Below are 22,026 nucleotides of genomic sequence, written 5' to 3'. Positions count from 1 at the left end.
ATTTTGTAATAGTGGGCAGGAAAAAAACACCTTTTTACTCTAAGAATGGCACAACGAATTGAGGTGAAGTGTCAGTGTCTGCTCCTTGGGGCGAATCACTTCCTCCTCCTCCCTCACCCTGGGTGCCCCCCTTTCTGCCTCCCTTTGTAGATGGGGCTGGAGCATGAGGAGCAGAAGCTGGAGATCAAGCGTCAGGTGACAGAGCTGACCCTTTCACTGCAGGAGCGCGAATCCCAGATCAGCAACCTGCAGGCAGCTCGCCACGCTCTGGAGAGCCAACTACAGCAGGCCAAGACCGAGCTGGAGGATACCACTGCAGAGGCTGAGGAGGAGATCACCGTGCTCAGAGTGAGAGAGAGCAAGTAGAGGAGTACTGAAGGATGGTGTCTCCTTTATGTTATGTAATTCAGTCAGTAAATCTGTCCCTGTCTCTCTTGTCTTACCTGCTAGGCACACAGAGATGAGATACAACGCAAGTTTGATGCCTTGAGAGACAGCTGTGCAGTAAGCTGCTTTTTTTTTGCTTCCTCACTCTTTCCATGAATCTGGCATTGAACACCAGCTGACTCATCACATATCATAGCCAACAACCTAAAGTAGCCATAATGTTTCAGTCTGTGTGTGTTTCTGTCATTCTTGGGTTAATCGGGCCTCATTAAAGAAATATACGTCTTTTACTTCCATTAATCACAAACAGCCTCTCCATTTCATCATGCTCATCTGCTTTGTTGGTCATGCTTGTGGAGATATTTACTACCGCTCCGTAGTTTGGACTCACCTGCTACAAAAGATTGATTTGGTACAAAGGCTGAGAGGACGACTCTGTCTTTTTGAATGGGCTTTCAAGCTTTAAGGCTGTAGAAAGTCCCTCTTACAAATAGATGTTATTTTGTATGAGAGGTTAAAGGAGAATACAAGGAAATCACCAGTCACTGGTAAAAGAAACTGGAAACTTTGCATCAAAATCTAGCAGATTTAAATAGGAACAGGTTCCTGTTTCAAGTGCACAGTACTGCTGATAAGAAGCTGGAATTAGCAGGCGTGTTGCTTTAGCAAAGCTTTTTTAAAACTTCACAATAGAAATCGAAGGTTAGTCTGGGTGTTAACACTACTGGAATTGGATCATGGAACATCATCTCAACATATTATGGACTGACAAAGCGCAGTTTAAACCCATTCAGTCCAACCTCTGAGTAGACCGCAGAGGGCCCAAAGGAAAAACTCGATCCCAAAATATTTAGAAGCAAACTGCACCATCGTGGAACAATAATGATCTCGGGGCACTTGTGCTTTTCTGGGGATTGCGTGGTTACAATAGTATTCTCTCCTGTCATGCAACAGTTTGGAGACGTCGACTAAATGGAAGTTTTAATAATTTAATTCTTTTTCTTTTGGCCAAAACTATTTCAGATGTAAATAATACATTTGGTGTCTGAATTATATTCACTGTTACTGTCAAACTAACCATTCTTGAATGAAGGAAGAAAAACATCAATATAACAGGTGATTCCAAGCGTAATACTAATTGCTTCAGTTTACATCATCTATTGGTTGGTGAAAAGTATGACCAGGGCTTGTAAGTGCTTTCCAAAGGCAGCTGGACTTGCTTGAGGTTCTAGAAGATGTTCACCTGTCACCCAAAAGGTTTATTCAGTTCTAACCGACTAGTGGGGAGTCCCAGGCATTTATCCTCTTACAGGGTGTTCACAAGAATCTTCTACAACCTCGGCAGTTAGAGGTACCTTGACCTGGATGAATGAGAACCCTCACAGATATGACCAGGTCTCCACATTAATGCTTTCAGACCGGTCCCAAAACAAAGTGTCGATGATCAAAATGAGAATTGCTGTTTCATAGGTGCCAATTTTTACATTAGTGGTAGATTAATTCTCAGTTGAATTGTTTTTTTTATCCCGTCATAGTTGTTTGACACCTTCACATTTTTAGCTAACACAGCATCACAGTTCACACATACTGACTGAATTAGTCAGAGGAGTTTTTGTCATTGTTTGATAATTCTCTGTTCCATGTGGGCAGAGACGTTTATTTCCTCTCTCTTTTACAAAAGCAAACCATTTTCACCACCGGAGCTTCTGATAATGAGGTATCATGTGAAGCCAACCTGCTAATGCTTCAAGAAGCTTCGGTTCAAAAGTAGCAACCTTTTTACTCAGGAACGTGCAGCTTTCATTTAACAGTTAAAAATACAAACTTTCTTTAGTAGATGAAAATCCAACAGCCATTTGCAGGTTATCTTGTTTTTTGACAGACAATGAGGACTATGTTAAAGCCTGTTATAATACCAAAGGTTTCCTAAGTTCAAGTTTCACTTTATTTGCCAGTTGCTTATGTCCACAACACCAGCACATTGAAATTCTTGCATGGTTGTCTTGGTCCCTAGGCCATTTTTTGTATTATTATTATACTGTGTTATTATTTTTGTTGCTTTTTTCATTATTACTGTGGAGCCCTGTTGTCCCACTAACCTTGAGAAAACGATGTTGTCATGTTTGAGGTTTGTGCCTTCAAATTCATCAAATTCATACACCTTCAATAAACACCAAGACCGTCATGGTCTTCCTTCATTTCATTGCCCTACTTTTGAGATCCTCCCACTCGCAAACTGTTCCGAAAGCACTGTCCATAGATTCAGCTGGCCAATTTTCAGGCAAACGCAGCCAAATCCTGCAACAAGCAGAGCTTGAAATGCCACCCTATTTTTTGCCCAGCTAAGACTTGCAGTGTTGGTCTATCCGTTAGTCTTTCTGTCAAACACGTTGGACTCAGGCAAGGAATCTTGACTACTACGGGCCAAATTGTCATTAAATTTAGTACGGTCCCCAGGGGGTGATTCTTAATCCCTTGACATTTCATCCAGCGTCAGTGTTAGCGCTCCATCCAACCCAGCACTTACATCAGGCCAACATTTCCATTTGTACCGACAGACCTATCACAACCTAAGGTGCCAACTTCTTTGAAATATACTGAGCACATTCCAGCCCCTCAAAGGATGAACTCTTTCCATGTTGGACATAACCTTCCTGTTGTGCTACCTTCAAACCAAAAGGTCTACTTTGCGCACGAGACATCCCATAATTGACAGACTACAATGAAATTTGTTGACTGCATTTTCTCTTTTACTTTTAAACTGGTACGACTGTAGAGTTACTGACACCATCAGTATGTTCTTGGTTGTGTCCAGTTATTTTGTATTGTAGATTGTATTTTGTGTTATGCCACTAGTGGGGCAGTGTGACCAGTGTGAATGTCTGTTTTTGGATCTATGTTAACTCTGAATATATCTGGCTGTCATTAGGTCGTCATGCACTCTGTTGGAACTTGGAGGCAAGTTGTTGTTGACAGTGTATTAATTGCAGCATTTGAAAGTTGCAGTCTGAGGTTTCTATAAGAGCACATTCTTCTTGCCAAGAACCCTACCTTCATATAGCTAACATTAGCAATATAATGAGGTATATTGTTGGAGTACAGACATTTGGCATCCGTCAGAGATTTTGTTGTTTTATCCATCAATCAACCATATCTAAGTAACAATGATTTCACTTAAAGTGGTTACATTGCAAAAATGTGATGAAACCAACTGCCACAGCTCATCTCGGCTGCTCAGTCTGTTTCATAGAGAGCGCAGATGTTCCTGTGCTTTGTACTGTCAGTGTACTATAAATGTTACATAAATTTTAGTCAGGGAAATTGTGGGACTGATTTGCTGCCCCTTTAACTCGGCTTTTTATTTGCTGTGTAGCCTTCGCAATAGTGTTGAGCAATTTGTATTCAGCAGCGTTGAGGATGCAAAGCCCCGGATATGATTTACTTCAGGACTGCGAGTTGCTCTATATATTGGGATGACAGACAAGTGGAGTAAATATAGAGGCTTGCCAGATCACCACTGTATCCATTCCAGCGTTGACTTCCTCGCCCCGCCTTAAGTATTTAGTTGCTGCTGTCAGTCCCCTGCCTCGGGGGAGCAGAAGCACTGAGTCAGTACGGAACAGACAGCTAATTTATGTGCTTAAAAGCTTTGCCTCTTTCCCCTTGCCACCTGGAAGTTCTGCGTGGTACACATGTTCCCATGAGAGCTGAGAATAAGGGGCTCTTTACAGACAGCGTCACCAGCCTCTAACCCTCATTTCCCCACAGCGTGCACAGTAGTCATGGCTGATTAAGGGAACAGACTGATACTGATGAAATGATTAGCCTGCTCCTTGCTCTGAATGCTGCCTGGGTTAAGCACGTAACCTCAACATCATGCCAGTATGATTACTGAATTATATCACTAACCTAGATATCTGCATCATGTAATAATGCAGCAGGAGAGTTTGGACTGTGTGGGGTGTTCGGTTGAGTTTTTGCGTGGATGAGCAATAATATGCACAATGCTATGCCTGCATGCATGATGGAAGTGAGAATGTGCATTTATTGTGTACACTGAGTGTACATTGCAATAGGGAATGGACGCCTTTTCCAGGCCCATTTTCACAATCTGTGTGTCAACGGGATGTAAAAGAGGGTCAGCCTTGATGTATAGTATACAAAAAATCATTATTGTCAAAACAGTCATATCTGTTTAAGACTTTATTGTACAGTCTATAGACACAAAAATAAAGGAAGAAATATCTTAAAGGGAACACTGTAATTTCTTCTCCGATTACGATTCTGGTTTATTAGTAGTTCGATTGACATGCTTTGGATGCAGAGTTGGTGCACAGTAAATTTTCCTCTCTCTAAACTGCTCAGCTTGGGTATCCTGTTGACTTGCCGCAGGTGATCACAGATCTGGAGGAGCAGCTGACCACGCTGACCCAGGAGAACGCCGAGCTGAACCGCCAGAACTTCTACCTGTCCAAGCAGCTGGACGAGGCCTCTGACGAGAGAGAAGACCGACTGCAGCTCAGCCAGGATGTGGACAGGCTGCGTCGGGAGGTGGCCGACCGTGAAATGCACCTTAACAATCAGAAACAGGTACCTGGCTGTCAGCGGTCATTTTCTCGTTATGGGTGTCTATGTGTGTGTATGTGTTCTATCCCTGCTCATGTGGGTTTCCTTCAGTAGTCCAAAGGAAGGCCAGTCAGTTGGACAATACAAAATTAGTACACTGTATAGCTGGTAGAATGGCTGGATACTGGTTTCTGCACGGGTCAGTTATGAGCCAATCAGGTTGTCAAACTCCAAACATGATGAACAATATGCAGTTCGATTGACCATGATGGTTTAAATGTATACATAATACTGATCAGCTAATCAGCATTTACACCCCGTTTTGTCATTTCTCAATCACGAGCTCACAGATGATGTGATACACATTCCTGCCAATTGATCCCACACTATTCCACTGGAATTGCACCTAACAGGTGGTGGTAGCACACAAAGATATGCCAACAAAGGCAGTGAGGAGGAAGACTTATAGCTCGTAAGCATGGATGTAAACAGTACAGGTTTCAAATGTATCAGAAATCGAGCTTTGCAAACAGTTTAGGAGGACGTGGTTAGCACCTTTGTTAGACCTCAGACTTGACGTTTTTTCAATGTATGTTATGTTTTTTTTGGTGAGCAACAGTGAATGGAAACACAAATTCATTTATTTACTAGAAAACTCCAAAGGGCCACCTTTAAATGGATTGTAGTGGGACATTTCGATTAGATTTCACACGCATTGCTCCTATTAGTACTGCTGTTATCTTGTTATCCATTGGATTTATCTATATTTAAGGGCTGTTTCAGGGGAGTTTGTACCATGAGTCCAAATCACAGGAAAACACTGCAGTCTTCTGTCTATTCATTCTTTGTAACACCTTGGACAGGTCACCCGTCTATCACCAAGTAAACACACAAACAATCAAACAGCTTTTGAAGTCAATCATGGCGCTGACCACTGAACTGAACATGTCACCACCATGGTCTCCAGTGTAGTAGTTTTTTAATGTCCGAATGAAATTACCAAAAAATATCAGCTGTCATTAGTTGAAAACTTTGACAGAAAAGCAATCAAAAAACATCTGTTTTCTCTTCTCTAAGACAGCTATAGTCCGTCCTCTAGTTCAGGTTCCCTCCCCCTGCCCACTTTCCACTCACAGCCAGTCAGACACCAGGTTTTCACTTACTCACATTATGCGATGTCTCCACACTACCTTTGACAGGTGACCTAGACATCTCTCCCTGCTCTGACAGTGTTAAGTGTAAATCAGGCAAGAGAAACCCTGGGAATATTTCGGCGTTGTTATGTGCTGTATTCTGGATGCAGCGAGAGAGAGCGCGAGCGAGGAGGCTGTGTGATGTGTGCGCGGCCCCTGTGGGAGGATTTGTGTGTGGGTGTCCAGCAGCGCTCTCGGTCCTGCTGGTTGTGTAACCAGCGATGGAAGTCATAGACGAGGGATGGGGTGGTGTGTGGGAGGGATGTGTCATCCCCATCACTCCCAGGTCGTGTCAGCTGTGGAAGCGTTGGACTTCAGAGGGCCGTGGTGTTGCAGCAGCACCAGCACAGGCTATATTTGTCTCCCAGTGCTTTGTCTAAAGACATGAAACACAGTGCTTTGTGTAGGCCCCGTGAATAACGTAGAAAAACGTTCTGTGTCCAAACATGTCACGTAAATAACTCCAAGTACTGATGCTGTTTTTGTAACCGCAGTTTCGGGGTTATTATTCAAATTGAGTTATTCACATGCTAAGTTAGTCGGAGTCCAGGTATGTTCCAGGTACGTACATCTGTTGTATAGAGTATAGAGATTGTCCCAAGTCTGTCTACAGCAGGTGAAAATCCTGGAGGAAAGACTACACACCACCACTTCTAATCGATCCTTCCTTCACAGCCTGTCAGTCGGCAGAAATAATAAACTGAGAGCCATAAGGCAACAGTGGTGGAATGTAACTAAGTACATTTACTAGTGCTGTTCTCAAGTACAGTTTTATGGTATGGTATATAGTACTTCCTTTTTACTCTGCTACATTTATTTGACAGCTATACTTACTAGTGTATTTGAAAATTATACAAGTAGATTTTACATGGAAAACATTTGATCAGTATCAAAATCCAGTGAATTGTTAACGATCAGCAACAGTATGTGACATGGTTGAAATTAGCTCCCTGTTGACAAGCTTCAAATTCTGCCGGCATGATAATGCACCACTAATAAAAATAAAATAGTCTAATAAATAATCATATACTGACAGGGGTCAGTTTCCTGCAAAACGAGTATTTTTACTTTTGATGCATTCAAGTACATTTGGATGACACTTACTTTAATGAATTTATTTTGAAGTTGTGGTAGTGCTACTTTTACTGAGGCAAAGGATCCGAATGCTGCCACTACTATGGTCAGGTGACAAAAGCCCAAAAGGTGAGACAGATAGCAGTTCATCACTGCCTCGCAGAGAACTGCCCCTCCGACCCTCCTGAGGGGGAGAGACGGGCCACAAAGGGATTTATCAAAAAACCACCAGCGGGAATATAAATCACAAACACAAGATGCTCGTTCTTAATCAGCAAAAATCTTACACAGGCTAACTTTCCCCATTTTATGATAAGCTCAACGTGGGGAGAAACATTAATTTCTTAATCAGTGAGCAGTAGTGGTTTTTGCCAGTGCATTTGAAGCTGATGAACTACATCGCTCTCTTTATTGCTCCTTTATTAAATTGCCCTTTTTTTTGCTGAGAACTGCTGACAGCTTTAGGTGCGGAGTTGTGTCCTTGGCACAGTTGGTGTCTAATCTGAGTCCCTTTTTGTACCAGAACCTCGAGACACTGAAAACCACATGCACGATGCTGGAGGAGCAGGTGCTGGAGCTGGAGACGCTGAATGACGAGCTGCTGGAGAAGGAGAGACAGTGGGACGCCTGGAGGGCAACTCTGGAGGAGGAGAAGAACCAGGCCGAGAGGAGGACCAGGGAGGTCCAGAGACTGCTGGACACGGAGAAACAGAACAGGTCACAGCACACCCACGTGCACACTGTATCACTATAATTACATCAACATTTATTTCATAAATTGACCCCAAACTTGTGTAAAGTTTGCGCAGGGTTACAGCACATAGAGATATTCTGGAGTGCAATTACAATTGAGCTTGCAGGAATAAGAGTTTATTCACCCATAGCGGCGTCAATAGTCCGTGGTATAATTTAACCACAGGACTTCTACACTGGAAAAAAACTCTTTTGCTCTGTATGTTAGTGTTGCTATCAGCGTTGGATCCGACTCTGTCCGCCTACACACACTGAATGCAACAGGTTTAGGCATATTCTCTAGGGTTCGTCCAAAGGTATTTTGGGAAATAGAAGAAATTATTTTCTGAGCTGGTGTAGGCAGGGCGGGAGATGAGCACTGGGTACAGAAACACAGATAGAATTCTTCAAGGTGTAATTTCCTTTAGCCCTAAACTCACCCTAAACTAACCCCTTAAAAGAACTGCTGCGAGAGTGTAGAAATATAAGAATTTATATACCGGTACATGAAAGTTGTGTGTATTTGATTTGATTCAAATAAACAACTATACGTCTGTCAGAAAAAAACCCAGGAAAGCATTATAGCTGAGCTGGCAGAGTACGCACTCAAAGACTCCAGATAACTAGTGTAAACAATGGTTTCCTGCTCTAGGCTTCGTGCAGAGCAGCGCAGCTCTGAGTCCCGCCAGGCAGTGGAGCAGGCAGTGAAGGAGCACAAAGCTGAGATCCTGGCCCTGCAGCAGGCCCTCAAAGACCAGAAACTCAAAGCTGAGAGCCTTGCCGACACTGTAAGCATTTCCACACTGTTGAATAAGTATTTCACTTTTTGTGGTTAGCAGATGTTACAGCAAACTCTTCCTGGGCTCTGTTCTCAGTTGAATGATCTGGAGAAGAAGCACGCCATGCTGGAGATGAACGCCCGCAGTTTGCAGCAAAAGCTTGAGAGTGAGAGGGATCTGAAGCAGAGGCTGCTGGAGGAGGTACATTCTGTATTTTCACATGTACCCCACGGATGCCTGTTGTTTTCTTTCATGCGTTATGTATGCATTTGAGATGTTTAAATGTTCTCTTTGTTCTTATTACTGCATGTCCTCCTAATACATTTATACCTCTGCTGCAAAGCCAGAATAGAGAAATGAAATTGATTTTCTGTCTGTACAGCCATAGCCGTAGCAAATGTCAAACCATGCTGAGGGGCTAAGTTGGTGCTATCGTTGGAAGCAGTCAATTGTAAGACGCGACAAGTGGCAAAGTCACAGCATCCTGATGGTGATATGACAGTTGTTACCTCCACAGCAAGAGAAATTGCAGCAGCAGATGGATGCCCAGAAGACCCACATCTTCCGTCTGACCCAGGGCCTGCAGGACGCTCTGGACCAGACTGACCTGCTGAAGACTGAAAGGACAGACCTGGAATACCAGCTGGAGAACATCCAGGTGCTGCTCACACATATGCACATGCATACACATAAAGCTACTAATGTATAAAAAACAAAACAAAAAACAAATACTCTGAGATTCTGACATGTTTGAGTTTACAGTCTCTGCACGCACTTGGGCACCTGCTGGACTGGCAGCACGTCTTTCTGTCATTTTCTCCCCCGTTGTGCTGTCACTTTGTTTTAATCATGAAAGACACAAAGAAACACACACATGCCCCCCACACATTGTTTTACCTCACAGAATACCCCCTCCCCCGTCTCTCTGTCACCCTCTCTGTGTGAAGTAAAGTACTTGAGGAGAAATTCATGGCAGTAGTGATGTTCACTTAGCTCCACCTGCAGGCCGTGTACTCCCATGAGAAGGTGAAAATGGAGGGGACGATCACGCAGCAGACCAAGCTCATAGACTTCCTGCAGTCCCAGGCCCATGGCGGCTCCAAGAAGAAAAAGGTCAGATGCAATTCTATAGTCCATTGGATTGATTGCAATTTGCATTTGTCTTTCCACACTTTTAAAAAATTGATGAGACTTTTTCATTTTTGACGTGTTGGCATTAGACAAAAGCTTGCAAAGATTTACATCATGCTAAAACTTTAACCAGCAGAACCTTTAAATCCAGTTACAAATGTAGATATGATACAAAATTTTATTTTTGGAAGTGAAATGTTATTATTTGTACTTGTTCTGATTGGAAAATATATTCTGGTGTGTTATTGTGAAAACCTTGATTGAAGTGGTCTGATTGCACGTCTGGATATCTGAGATATCAAAGAGACAAAGTGGCAGTTTGATTCTTTTGGATGTGTTAGAGAAAGACATATTTAGGGATTCCTTGAAAGGTTAAAATCAAGGCGTCCACGAATTAGTCACTTTTTGCATAAGCTGTCAGTAACTTCCGGCCTCTTTGTACATTCAGAAAAAAGTTGTAGATTATCACCACATTGAAGCTGAATGAGTAAGGAGAAAGTAAGAAAGTGAGGAACAGAGTAATGCTTTAAAGCAAGTGAATAAAATGTTGGCTCCTGTGTCTCAGGGTCTGTTCGGGCGTCGTCGAGAGGACCTGTTGGCTGCCATGGCTGCTCAGGCCCAGGCTCAAGGTCAGAGTCAAGGCCAGGTTTCCCCCGTGCCCCCCATCCAGCCGGTGCCTCTGCAGTACAGCGACATGAAGGCGGCTCTGGACAAAGAGCGCGCTCGCTGCTCTGAGCTGGAAGACGCTCTGCAGAAAATGAGAGCGGAGCTGCGATCTCTGAGAGAGGAAGGTGAGACTGCTCCTCTGCAACAGCCGATACACCCTGTTTACATGATTTTCTGTGGACATTAGAGAACAGATTAGCATGGTAAAACAATATAAGTTATAAATAAGTTCTGGCAATCGATTCTTGCATCCCCAGCGCTCCAGTATAAGGATCATGGTAACTCTACAAACCCAGCCACAGCCAGGCAGCAGATGATTATGTCTGCCATAGTGAAGTCTCCCGAGCACCAGCAGGGCCCGACCGGCCTGGCACCCTCCAACTCTGGACGCAGGAAGGAGACCGCAACACCCGAGGGTGAGGGAATGCACAATGTTTACCGAAGTGCAATTATTTTCTCTCTAACAGAGGCATACATGCAGGTTTATGGCTTCATACTTGACACATACTGGCCCTTACCTGCACACACATAGACGCACACACACACACACACACAAAACATCACTGACAAATTTATGAAGCTCTTACTATCCTTTTTCTTTCACACAACTTTCAGAGAGAAGGAGGGTCACTTTTGAAAGTAAGTTATCCAAACTCGTGGTTCCTGCAGTTTGGTCTCTTATCTCTCTCCTCTTTTTTGCCTCATCCACATCGTTGAAAGGCCAGATTTTAAAAGCTCTGCACTTTTATGAAATGTGTGATCCCACCAGGTTGGTCAGGTGAGGCTGAGAAACCTTCAAGTAAATTTTCACCTTGCCAGTGCACAGCTTTAGAAATCTGAAGCATTTTATCTTGGTTGCTGAAGCTTAGCTTATCTGATTTGCAGAACTCTGCTCTGCTCTTTAACTCACTACAATCCCACCTGAACTTCACATCATACACTAACAGAGACCATATGATAAACTCTGCAATGCACAAATCTCTGTTTGAACCCACACTCTGAAGGTATTGTCCAGTCATCTTATTACTTCCTACAAGTGAGTCATTGTAAACAGATATTGATCCTTGTCAGGAAGAAAAAAAAACGATAAGAAATGTAAAATAGACATAAAAACTGTGAAAGCAACTTAATATTATTATCGTAAATTACAGTCCCATGGTAACTTAATAAACTACAAAGTGTGTATTATGGGACAAAAAGGCTACAGAAATTCATAACCAGTAAGTCATCATTAACTATCTGAGCTGTTTGCTTTGATATGTGACAAGTGTCTGTTTGTGTTTAGGTGTAAACAGTCACAGGCTTTAAAATGTACAGTCTGTGATGTCCAGATGTACCACATGTTGACATCAGAAGTCCAGATGTTTTATGAAAAACGTTGGGCGTGTAGACTTGCAAACAAAGAACACCCCGTTGGCACCCAACGGGAGCCTTGATACTGACTGGATAATGCTTTTAAAGTGCAACAGCGAGTGGGCACAAGCAAAGGGATTGATTCAATCAATATTCTTTTTCAAGCATTTTTGTCTTCAGAGTTTACTTGCTTATGCATTTTGCTAAACATCTTACAGTTCTTTTGGAAACCTTCTTTTGTTGAACTGAGTCCGTGGCGGGTATGGCATGGTGCACTGAGGTTCTGAAGTGATGGATGTACCTGACACAGTAAGGCATACTGGAGCTGCCCGCCCTCACTGTGTTCCCTGACTGTATTCAGAGTATAGCCGTCGCTTGAAGGACAGTCAGAGAGACAGAGAGAGGGAGAGAGAGAGGGTGGTGCACCACAACACCCCTCACCGCTTCACAGTGGGACTCAACATGAGAGCTGCCAAGTGTACCGTGTGCCTGGATACTGTGCACTTTGGTCGCCAAGCTGCTACCTGCCTCGGTGAGTTACACGTGTTGTTAAAGGCCGGTCTGACCCAGACGATCCACATTACCTGACAAATATGGGGAACAAGTCTCAGCTTTATCCATAAGGAGCTGATTATAAGTTAAAAATCATAGATTTTCAATTTTTGCGTGCTATTGAGTTTAACTGACCAGCACTAAACACAGACGTGCACCCCATTTACTCCTGGTATTAAAATGGGATCTGTATCCGGATAACACAGGGGGGCCCAAACTTTTTCTTGGTAGCTTAATGCCGGCCAAAAGCACACACCTGTGGTATTGTGTTGTGTTTTTAAGATTCAGAACTGTTTGACTTGCCTGCCCTGCTCACATAATGATAAATAATTAATAATTACAGATCCTATATAGATAACGGGCGAGAAAAATAAAACGCCATAACAAGGACTTACATTATAGTTATAGTACATTATAGACATCTGGCTGAACCTTGTGGTGGCCCAACATAAGCCCTGAGGCCTGCAGGCCTGGGATAGTGTGTCTGGATACAGATCACATTTATATACCAGGTGTGAATGGGGTCTTGTTCGTAGATCCCTTCATGGTAAATCTGAGAATGTTCCTGATGTGGCTGTACTGGAGTGAAATACCTACTGTACTTCTTATTCTGGTAGCGTTAACATCACTTTGAACTTATTTCAGTTACACCCTTCCTTTTGTGCTGGTGGCGGCACAAAGGGAAGAGAGAGGGGAGACAGCAAACGTTTGAGGCATTGCTCGCTTTTTAACAATGCGTTTTCTCCTCAGAATGCCACGCTTTGTGCCACCCAAAATGCTCCCCCTGCCTTCCTGCCACTTGTGGCATGTCCAGCGACTGCTCGCTTCATCTGTCTGAGGGCCTGTGTCGGGACAAAGGCAGCTCCCCGGGCCAGCAGCTCAAAGAGGCCAGCGGACACATGCACCTGGAGGGCTGGATGAAACAGCCCAGGTTAGCTGTGGACACACAGGGGTCGTTGTTTGAGCTTCCTATAGTTTCCACACATCCTGTGCAAAAACAGCAGATTCTGTTGATGCACAGGATCTTTTGGCTCTATATAATCACATGGACCAGAGGTGCATCCAGACATGGAGCATTGTGTGTCTGATTCAGTGTGTCTGATGATACAGTCACAGAACCTTTATAAGTGGAGAAACTTGCAGATGCTTCCATGCAGAACACAAGGAGTCACTCAGCGACGCTCCAAAAACTTGCTAAATCTATGCTAAAGAGCAGTGAAGCTACTCTGGAGGCTTGTGGCAGCCAACACCTCACTAAGACACTTGATGCTGTATATTCGTCATGTCCTTCACACCTATTAGTGTTTTTGTCTCGAGCAATATAGTTCTCTTTTGTGCTGTGGCTGTGTCATCTCCACCCACTGATCAGGCAGGCTGATGTTACTTAACTCAAGTCCTCTCAGGCACTCTCTGTTCTGTTCTGTCTGGAAAAGTCCACCCAGCTGGTACTTAAACCAGTTGAAACAAAGGCATTTGTAGGCTTTCCTGTAAAAAAAGGTGCTGGAGCCGTCTCTTCATCTATGCTTCGTAGTAAAGCTGTTTGTCTTGTGTGTCTGCAGGAATGGGAAGCGAGGCCAGGGCTGGGAGAGAAAATACATGGTCCTGGACGGGACTAAAGTGTCCATCTACGAGATAGAGCCCAGAGAAGGTTGCTCTCTTTTACTCGTGTAACGCAAACAACACATAGCAACAATTCATAGATCTATGGAGACGGAGCGGTTCTTCACCCGCTCAGGTGTTACAGGTGTGTTTTGTTTTCTGTGCGTGTCATTCAGATTCAGTGAAGCCGCTGGAAGAGTTCGACCTGTGTTTGTCAGATGGAGAGGTGGTGGTTCATGGAGCAGTGGGGGCATCTGAGCTACCCAACACCGCCAAGTCAGGTACTATGTACAAAGTGTGCTGTCCCCTGACTGTTAGAATCACCTTCCTGACATTGATTTGCATGCTTCATAATCTCTCTTTATCCTATTTCCTGGCCCTCATCTGTTACTTTCAGAATTCTCCCTGCCAGTGTTATACAAGACTCCATTCTGACATACGTCTTTAAAACTGTATTTTAGAGGAGTTATGGTTGTCCAAGTCTGGCCTGAAGGCCCCATAGGGTGCCAGAGAGTCCCAGCAAAATGAAGCAAAGTGTGATTTTACTGTAGTTACCTAGAAACCCTTAAAATAAGAGAGAGCATCAGTACTTACTTATGTTCCCTGTGTGCCAGATGTTCCCTACGTCCTGAAGCTGGAGTCCCGTTGTCACGCCCCCTGCTGGCCCGGACAGTCACTTTACTTCATGGCTCCCAGTTTCCCAGACAAACAGCGCTGGGTGGCTGTCATGGAGTCCGTGGTGGCCGCGGGGCGGGCCTCACGGGAGAAAGCCGAGGCCGACGCAGTGAGTATTTCTGGAGCAGGCGAGGGGCGACTCGGGCCATTGGCTCTGTGTGTCCTCCATGTCTGCTGACTCAAATCATTAACTGCTACGACCACAGTCACAGATGAAAGTGTTGTCCGTGGCTGTGGTCGTGCACTCGCTGTTTAACTGTGCGGGGGATATTCATGAGCAGCAGACATTGTATTCTTCAAGAATTCATTTTAAGCCGTAGGTTTTAGGTTTAGACTTTTAGTGGATAACCCCCGGTTCACTTATGTGTGTCGTTAATTGTCCCCTTCTTCTCTCTCCCTCCTCTCTCTCTTTGTCTTTCTCACTGCTGTTTGTTGCTTTTTCATCATGCCACATTGTATGTCCGGTATATGGGCATGTTTTGTTGATTTGCTCTGTTCTGCCCATTCCACTGGGTTTCATCGTACACATAGGCTGCTGTGTCCAAAAGACAAATGGTTCTGTCTCCTCTGGTCCAGGTAAAGAGTTACAAAGATATAGACGTAAGACTCAACGGCACACACACACACACACACACTCAGACCTGCACATCCTTCACGAGGCACGCAGTAGTGCATGTGTCTGTCTTTGTGTTGGTTGGTCATCTTCCCCCCGTGCTCTCACCTCACCTGCTGTGACCGCTCCTCACTCATGTCCTGTCCTGTACAAACTCTGTGTTGGCCTAACAGTTTGAATGTCGCTGAAATATTCTTCCCTGCCTTTGGTGTCCTGTTTTACAACCACAGTACACAACTTCTCACCAAGATGTGTGGTCATCTTTGGGTTGATCCTCCTCAGCTGTCCCGACCAGAGGACCAGGGATCAGTCAGCGGGTTTTCACCTGCTCGTGTACTCGTCTGTGTTTTGACCCCGCCGCCCCACTGCACACTCTTTACAGACTGGGACTCAAGTCACGTGACTCCGACTCGCCTGTGAGATGCGAGTCACTAACTGGGCGACACGAACTTCAGTTTACGGTTTCGAGGAGTTGACCGTGGCGTGTACCCAGAGACCTGAGACTAGTTTATTCTTTCTCTTTTTCACCAACCTTTACAACATCCGACTTGAATGACTTCTCATGCAGCTATTTCCTGTTCGCCATCAGGTAGATTGAGGTTAGCCAGTGAAGACTGATCTACCTAAAATTCATTAGTCATTGACAACATTTTGACTAAACAGCTTAATAAAGCTTGTGTCCATTTTTTGCTGAGCATTATCTGATAAAAGCTCATAATAAATTATTGTTGATCCAACTTAAAGTAGGAATTTTCCAAGTTTATTTGTGGCTGATGCTTATTTAGATCATTTAATATCTGTAAAGGCAACATGTAGATATTGATTTGATTTGAGATCTGAATATTAACCCAATATTGTCATGCAATACAAAGTTGTCTGATTAAAAACTGTTGTGAATATGATAAAGCTTGTGTCATTTGTGGAGCTGATTACATCAGTATGAATTGTTTTCTTTGATCTTTTCAATGAAAATCACTACAGAGGTGTTTCCAGGTGGTTACTGATAATAATGAGCCCACAAAGCCACATGTAAACACAATGATGGCAGACTGCGATCACTTGGGGCTGTCGATTTCTGCCTAAAGTCTGCATCCAGACTGAAGTGAACAGGAAATACTCATTAACCTTTTAGTTTATACGTTAAAAAAATGTCTTGTGTTTGATTTATCAGGCTTTACAAGCCATTAAAAACTTGAATGGAGAAAAACATCCACAGATCGTTGAAAGCGTACTTTTACTGCTAATGGACATCTCAGCTGTTTGCTGGAGGCTCAGACTGAAAGGTGCTTAAAGGCTTATTGATGCTGTGACTTTTGTCACTTGTGAGAAGCCATGCTTGAACGTGACCTGGAGACGGACTTGTGACTTGGTCCCACCTCTGACACCGTTAACCTGCACACAGTCCTGTAGCCGTCCAGCCCCCCTCGTCCTGCCCCTCTGCTGCCTCCCCCTGAGCTCATGTTGAGGTCCTGACCCTGCTGACCCCGTCCCTCTCTCTGCTCTTACAGAAGCTGCTCGGAAACTCTCTCCTAAAGCTGGAGGGAGATGATAGGCTGGATATTAACTGCACCCTCCCCCTCACAGATCAGGTATCGATCACATGTCACTGAAGACTGCCGGCAGTGTTGTCTGTGCACATACAGTAAACAGATTTTCACTTCATTTCTTAAATAATCTGCTGATCATGTAGAAAACACAGCTATCCTCGGTGGCAGTTCTGTTCAAAACTAGATCTTAATTTCTGAAGGGACATGTAGCGCAGAGCAGATGCTCGCGGCTCACTGCCAAGGTTTGCCACATGTTGCTCCTGTTTGAAATGCCACCGTGTCCACCGGAATAATTATGGCTATGTTAATGATTGTGTTTCCTTGCTGCAGATAGTTCTGGTGGGCTCTGAAGAGGGTCTGTACGCCCTGAATGTTATCAAGAACTCTCTGACTCACATCCCTGGCCTGGGATCAGTCTTTCAGATCCACGTCATCAAAGAGCAGGAGAGACTGCTGATGATTGTTGGTGAGAGGTCCAGCTTCGTCATGTTGTGGTCATAAGCAGTCGGCATAACTGAGCCACTACAATGATCATTCCTCAGTAATAAAAGTGTGAAAGGCCACCCCGCCATCCTGATCATGGTGTAGCTGTGATGACTCCATCATCTGCCGCTGTGAAACGTCTGTCTGTGTGTGCTGCAGGGGACGAGAGGGCGTTGTGTCTGGTGGAGATTAAGAGAGTGAAGCAGTCCCTGGCCCAGTCCCACCTGCCCAGCCAGTCTGAACTGGCCCCCTACATCTTTGAGACGGTCAAAGGCTGCCATCTGTTCGCTGCTGGGAGAGTAAGTCTTCCTCTCCGCTGTGAAATTGAGATAAAGCAGATTGTCTGCTTCCTGACTTGAGAGCTGACATCTACGCTCCCCTCGCAGATAGACAACGGGCCGTGTATATGTGCTGCAATGCCTAACAAGATCACCATCCTGCGCTACAATGACAACCTCAACAAATACTGCATTCGGAAGGTGAGTATGACCCCTCACCACATCCTAACATACGGAGCTGCACTGACTTGAGTTAAATAACAAATATTTACACAGTGTATATCAGTGAAAACTGAATTTAACCCAAAAAATAATCTTTCAGCTGGATGTTGCTCCTTGTAAAAAAGCGTCAAATGGCTTTTTTCCTATGGTATTTTTACTAAGTACAGAAAAACAAGCACAAAAAAAGCCATCACAAAGGTTTCTTGTATCAAATGCACCGTGCATAAACAGAGTCAAGTCCTGTCATGTCTCCACGTTTTCGACTCACAGGAGATTGAGACTCTGGAGCCCTGCAGCTGCATCCACCTGACCAGCTACAGCATCATCATCGGCACCAACAAGTTCTACGAGATTGAGATGAAGCAGTTCGTGCTCGAGGGTGAGGACACGAGTAGAATATCGCCTTGCTTTTAGAAAAAGCATAACAAAACACACCCTACACAACATAAGAGCTGTTTTGGTGTTAAAAAATGGAAACTTGAGAAAACCTGAAACCTGTTAGAAACCAGTCATCTCTTGTTTGGATATATATGCATGTGTAAGTCTCATGATCAATTGTTTTGCAAGCTGTTGCTGTATTTTATGATTTACCTGCTTAATGAGGCTTTATAGAGTACAATAATATGATACATCCAATACCAGATAACCACAGGATAACATTTAAGACAATATTAAAGTCGTCCTTGTTTGTCCTCGAGGGCCTGTCTCATGAAGTAGGGTTAGGTTTGCTGGATGAGTGTGCTCGACTTTGTGAGACAGCCCCCCGGCACTCAGGGGCCTCAGGGGTAAATAACGTCAAAGAACCTAGACGTAATGTTTGAAGCCAAGTCTTTTGATTCGTCCACCACAGAGTTCCTGGACAAGAACGACGTGTCTCTGGCCTCAGCAGTGTTTGCGGCCTCCTCCCACAGTTTCCCCATCGCCATCATGCAGGTGGCCAGCAGCCTGCAGAAGGAGGAATACCTGCTGTGTTTTCACGGTGTGTTTGAATGAACGGCCACTCTACACTCTCAGTGTGGTAGGGGATAAGACACAACATAACAACAGTACAGACCAACAGCAACAACCACTAGTACAAACACAAACGTATGTTTTTAGTGTTCATTTGTTATTTCTCCATCGTTCTGCTGTTTATTGTAGCTTCAAAACATAAAGTTGTACTTGGTAAAGGTTTGTGAGCCTGATCTTTATCCAGAGCTTAGACACAACAAGAAGCCCACAGAGGACAGTAGAGTAATCTTTATTTATGTGGCAGAGTTTGGAGTGTTTGTGGACACATATGGGCGAAGAAGCCGCACTGAGGACATTAAGTGGAGCCGCCTGCCTCTGTCCTTTGGTAAATACACGTGCTGCTTTATGCTGCATCAATACAGCAACCAGCAATACAGCATCACATCTGGACAGCTGTGTAACTTTGCATGCGTCTCTGGTGCAGCCTACAGAGAGCCCTACCTGTTTGTCACCTACTTCAACTCCCTGGATGTCATCGAGGTTCAGGGACATGCTTCTCTGGGGTGAGACAGACCGGCTACCTTGGACACGAATTTGAAAAACTTTTATTTTGGTTGTTAGCTATATTTCCCATGTCCCTGTCTGCCTTTACTTCCAGTCCTACAGTGCTGGCCCACCTGGACATCCCCAACCCTCGCTACCTGGGCCCAGCCATCTCCTCCGGGGCCATTTACCTGGCCTCCTCCTACCAGAACAAACTGCGGGTCATCTGCTGTAAGGGAAGTCTGATCCGAGAGTCTGGAGAGCTGCAGAGGACCGGCTCCAGTCGAGGGTCAGCTCCCTTCCTTAGTTTGAGCAAAGAAAAACACACACACAGGAGAAGAGAAGAACAGAATTTATATTATAGTGTGTAGGTGGATTAAAAACACTTGAACACCTACAAAACACATTTACTGTGAACTGTCAGCTCACACTCACAGGTAGAAACCACCGCTGGGATCAGGTTTGTTTTTATTGGACAGGCCAACAGTGCCACCTGCTGTGAAAATATAAACTCTTCCCTCTTCTTCTCGTCTTGAAGACAGTTGGTTTCCTGATAGCAGCGTGACGCTGCTCTCTGCTGTGTTTTCTCCAGGAGTCCCAGTAAGCGAGGCCCTCCCACCTACACAGAGCACATCTCCAAGCGGTTGTCCTCAGGCCCCGGCAGCCACGACGGCCTGCATCGGGAGCCCAGCACCCCGCACCGTTACCGTGAGGGCCGCACCGAGTTCAGGCGGGACAAGTCTCCCGCCCGCCCGCTGGACAGGGAGAAGTCGCCCGGCAGGGTGCTCGACAGCCGCAGGGAGAGGTCTCCTGGGAGATTCGGGGACAGCACCCGACTCCATGCCGGGTCTGTCCGAACACAGCTCGCCCCAGTCAACAAGGTACGTGGTTAGCACCTGATGTCCCAAAAAACATGACAAAGCCCAGTTTTATCCTGTGACTCTTGTGAGTGTGAATATCAGCAAATTAAAGAAAAAAAAGTGTGCAAGCAGGAGAAAAGAGCACATAGCACACATTGGAAAAAGCATCTCAATGAAAAATGGCTAAAATAATCAATGTGATAGTTCTAACATGAAATCTAGGCAGTGTAGAACAAATGAGAAAATATGAGAATAGTTTGAAAGCAGCGAAAACAAACATTACCTGTGGTGGCAATTTTATTATTGCAATATTCAACTATTTAACTAGAATCCACACAACAACCAATGTTTGGGCTCGTACTTTGTCCATACTGCACTTCAGCAGAGAAATATATCGGCACAGTGAGAGAGCCTAGTCTGTCAAAGGTTTTTGTCACATTTTAGTAAAAAAATTAGTTTCTTGTATTAATATTTCATATTTCTTGTCATCTAAAGACCATCCAAAACTCAAAGCCAACAATAAATGTCACAGTCCTGCCGCCACAAGCTGAAAAGAGTTACTTCCTGTACTCCTGTTTGAGTAAAATCTGGACTGGCCATCTCTGTTAGGAAACTATTGAACCTTTTTTAAAAGGGGAACGACTTATTCATGACCCATTTCTAAAGATTCACTTCAGAAGGAGCAGGTGGCCACAGACAGGAAGTGAGAGAGTATTGAGGGAGAGAATCGCACGTTGTTGGCTTTTGGTCTCTTCATGGGATTTTTGGCCAATAACTAAAACAGAAGCCTCATCTTTCAACGTGTGCTGTCGCTTTTTAAAGCTTCATCACAGTGGGGGAAATTCTCATTCTGTAAATCTGAACGTAATAGCACAAGAGGATGTGATTTGAATATGCACACCCTGCTCCAACTGTGTTTGAACTGAATTCAGCCGTTGCAGACATTTAAGATATTCTCACACACACACACACACACACAGTATTATTCGGAAGGCTGTTGAACTCTGTGACCGTTTGCCCTGTCCTCGTCTTGCAGGTGTGGGATCAGTCATCGGTGTGAGTCCAGTTCCGCGCCGCTCCTGTCTGGAGGTTGAAGAGAAACTTTGGGAAACCCTCGATCCACTCTGAGCGCAAGCACACACACATGCACACACACATCACTCAGGCTGACTGTCATCGCCCCATTGCCTGTACATAGTGCAGTCTCAGTTCCTCGTTCAGCAACACGTAAACCTGCACTGGGAGACGTCTCCTGCGACAATCCTCTCTTTTCTGACACGTGCTTTGGTGGGAGAGATCCCACAGTAGATTTGGTGGCAGGGAAACTTCGCTGATCTACAGATCAAGAGAATCTACTTTCTAAGATATACTCAAAGATGTAAATATCGCTGTCTGAGTTTTTATAGACAAAGGGAATAGTCGGCTGGTAAAGCCATGTCTATTTTTTTTAAAAAATGAGTTTCTAATGATGTTGCAGGGAGATTAATGATGTCGTTGGTTAAGAAATACAATATCAACATTTCATGAGAATCTGAAATATCACATTAAGGTTTCGTCTCTGTTCAGAGAATCAAACCGACATTTAATTACTCACATAAATCACAATGAGTAAGAGCGGGCAACACTTTGCACACGAGATTGGATTTGAACAGGAGTTAAAAACTCGTTCTTGTTACCTGACCAGTCTTCTTTCTTTGGATCAAATGTATGGTCCTCTTGACTAAATAGCCTTTGATATATAATTGCATATGATTGCTTTATTGAAAGTCGTCGTCCGGCCATACTTTGTAAACCAATTATTAAGCAATGTTTTGCTCCAAGT

General features: G+C 44.3%; 1 protein-coding gene across 1 annotated transcript in view; it reads left to right on the top strand.

Annotated features, from left to right (window-relative positions):
* Positions 1–21,340, top strand: part of LOC121606182 (citron rho-interacting kinase) — a 35,934-nt gene extending 14,594 nt beyond the window's left edge. The window contains exons 13-40 of the mRNA XM_041936368.1: positions 151–348; positions 451–504; positions 4,780–4,977; positions 7,744–7,937; positions 8,605–8,740; positions 8,828–8,932; positions 9,249–9,389; positions 9,737–9,844; positions 10,428–10,653; positions 10,786–10,944; positions 11,144–11,167; positions 12,243–12,413; positions 13,184–13,364; positions 13,993–14,081; positions 14,209–14,313; positions 14,647–14,816; positions 15,239–15,283; positions 16,829–16,909; positions 17,198–17,333; positions 17,510–17,649; positions 17,737–17,829; positions 18,121–18,229; positions 18,701–18,829; positions 19,106–19,186; positions 19,286–19,364; positions 19,460–19,633; positions 19,940–20,225; positions 21,241–21,340. Coding sequence (XP_041792302.1) covers positions 151–348; positions 451–504; positions 4,780–4,977; positions 7,744–7,937; positions 8,605–8,740; positions 8,828–8,932; positions 9,249–9,389; positions 9,737–9,844; positions 10,428–10,653; positions 10,786–10,944; positions 11,144–11,167; positions 12,243–12,413; positions 13,184–13,364; positions 13,993–14,081; positions 14,209–14,313; positions 14,647–14,816; positions 15,239–15,283; positions 16,829–16,909; positions 17,198–17,333; positions 17,510–17,649; positions 17,737–17,829; positions 18,121–18,229; positions 18,701–18,829; positions 19,106–19,186; positions 19,286–19,364; positions 19,460–19,633; positions 19,940–20,225; positions 21,241–21,264 — 3,636 coding nt within the window. The 3' untranslated portion in view covers positions 21,265–21,340. The remainder of the gene's footprint in view (positions 1–150; positions 349–450; positions 505–4,779; positions 4,978–7,743; positions 7,938–8,604; positions 8,741–8,827; positions 8,933–9,248; positions 9,390–9,736; positions 9,845–10,427; positions 10,654–10,785; positions 10,945–11,143; positions 11,168–12,242; positions 12,414–13,183; positions 13,365–13,992; positions 14,082–14,208; positions 14,314–14,646; positions 14,817–15,238; positions 15,284–16,828; positions 16,910–17,197; positions 17,334–17,509; positions 17,650–17,736; positions 17,830–18,120; positions 18,230–18,700; positions 18,830–19,105; positions 19,187–19,285; positions 19,365–19,459; positions 19,634–19,939; positions 20,226–21,240) is intronic.
* Positions 21,341–22,026: the final 686 nt, after the last annotated feature.

Source organism: Chelmon rostratus, chromosome 5 (genome assembly GCF_017976325.1).
Source record: "Chelmon rostratus isolate fCheRos1 chromosome 5, fCheRos1.pri, whole genome shotgun sequence".
NCBI classification, from domain to species: domain Eukaryota; kingdom Metazoa; phylum Chordata; class Actinopteri; order Chaetodontiformes; family Chaetodontidae; genus Chelmon; species Chelmon rostratus.
This window is presented reverse-complemented; position numbering and strand designations above follow the sequence as displayed.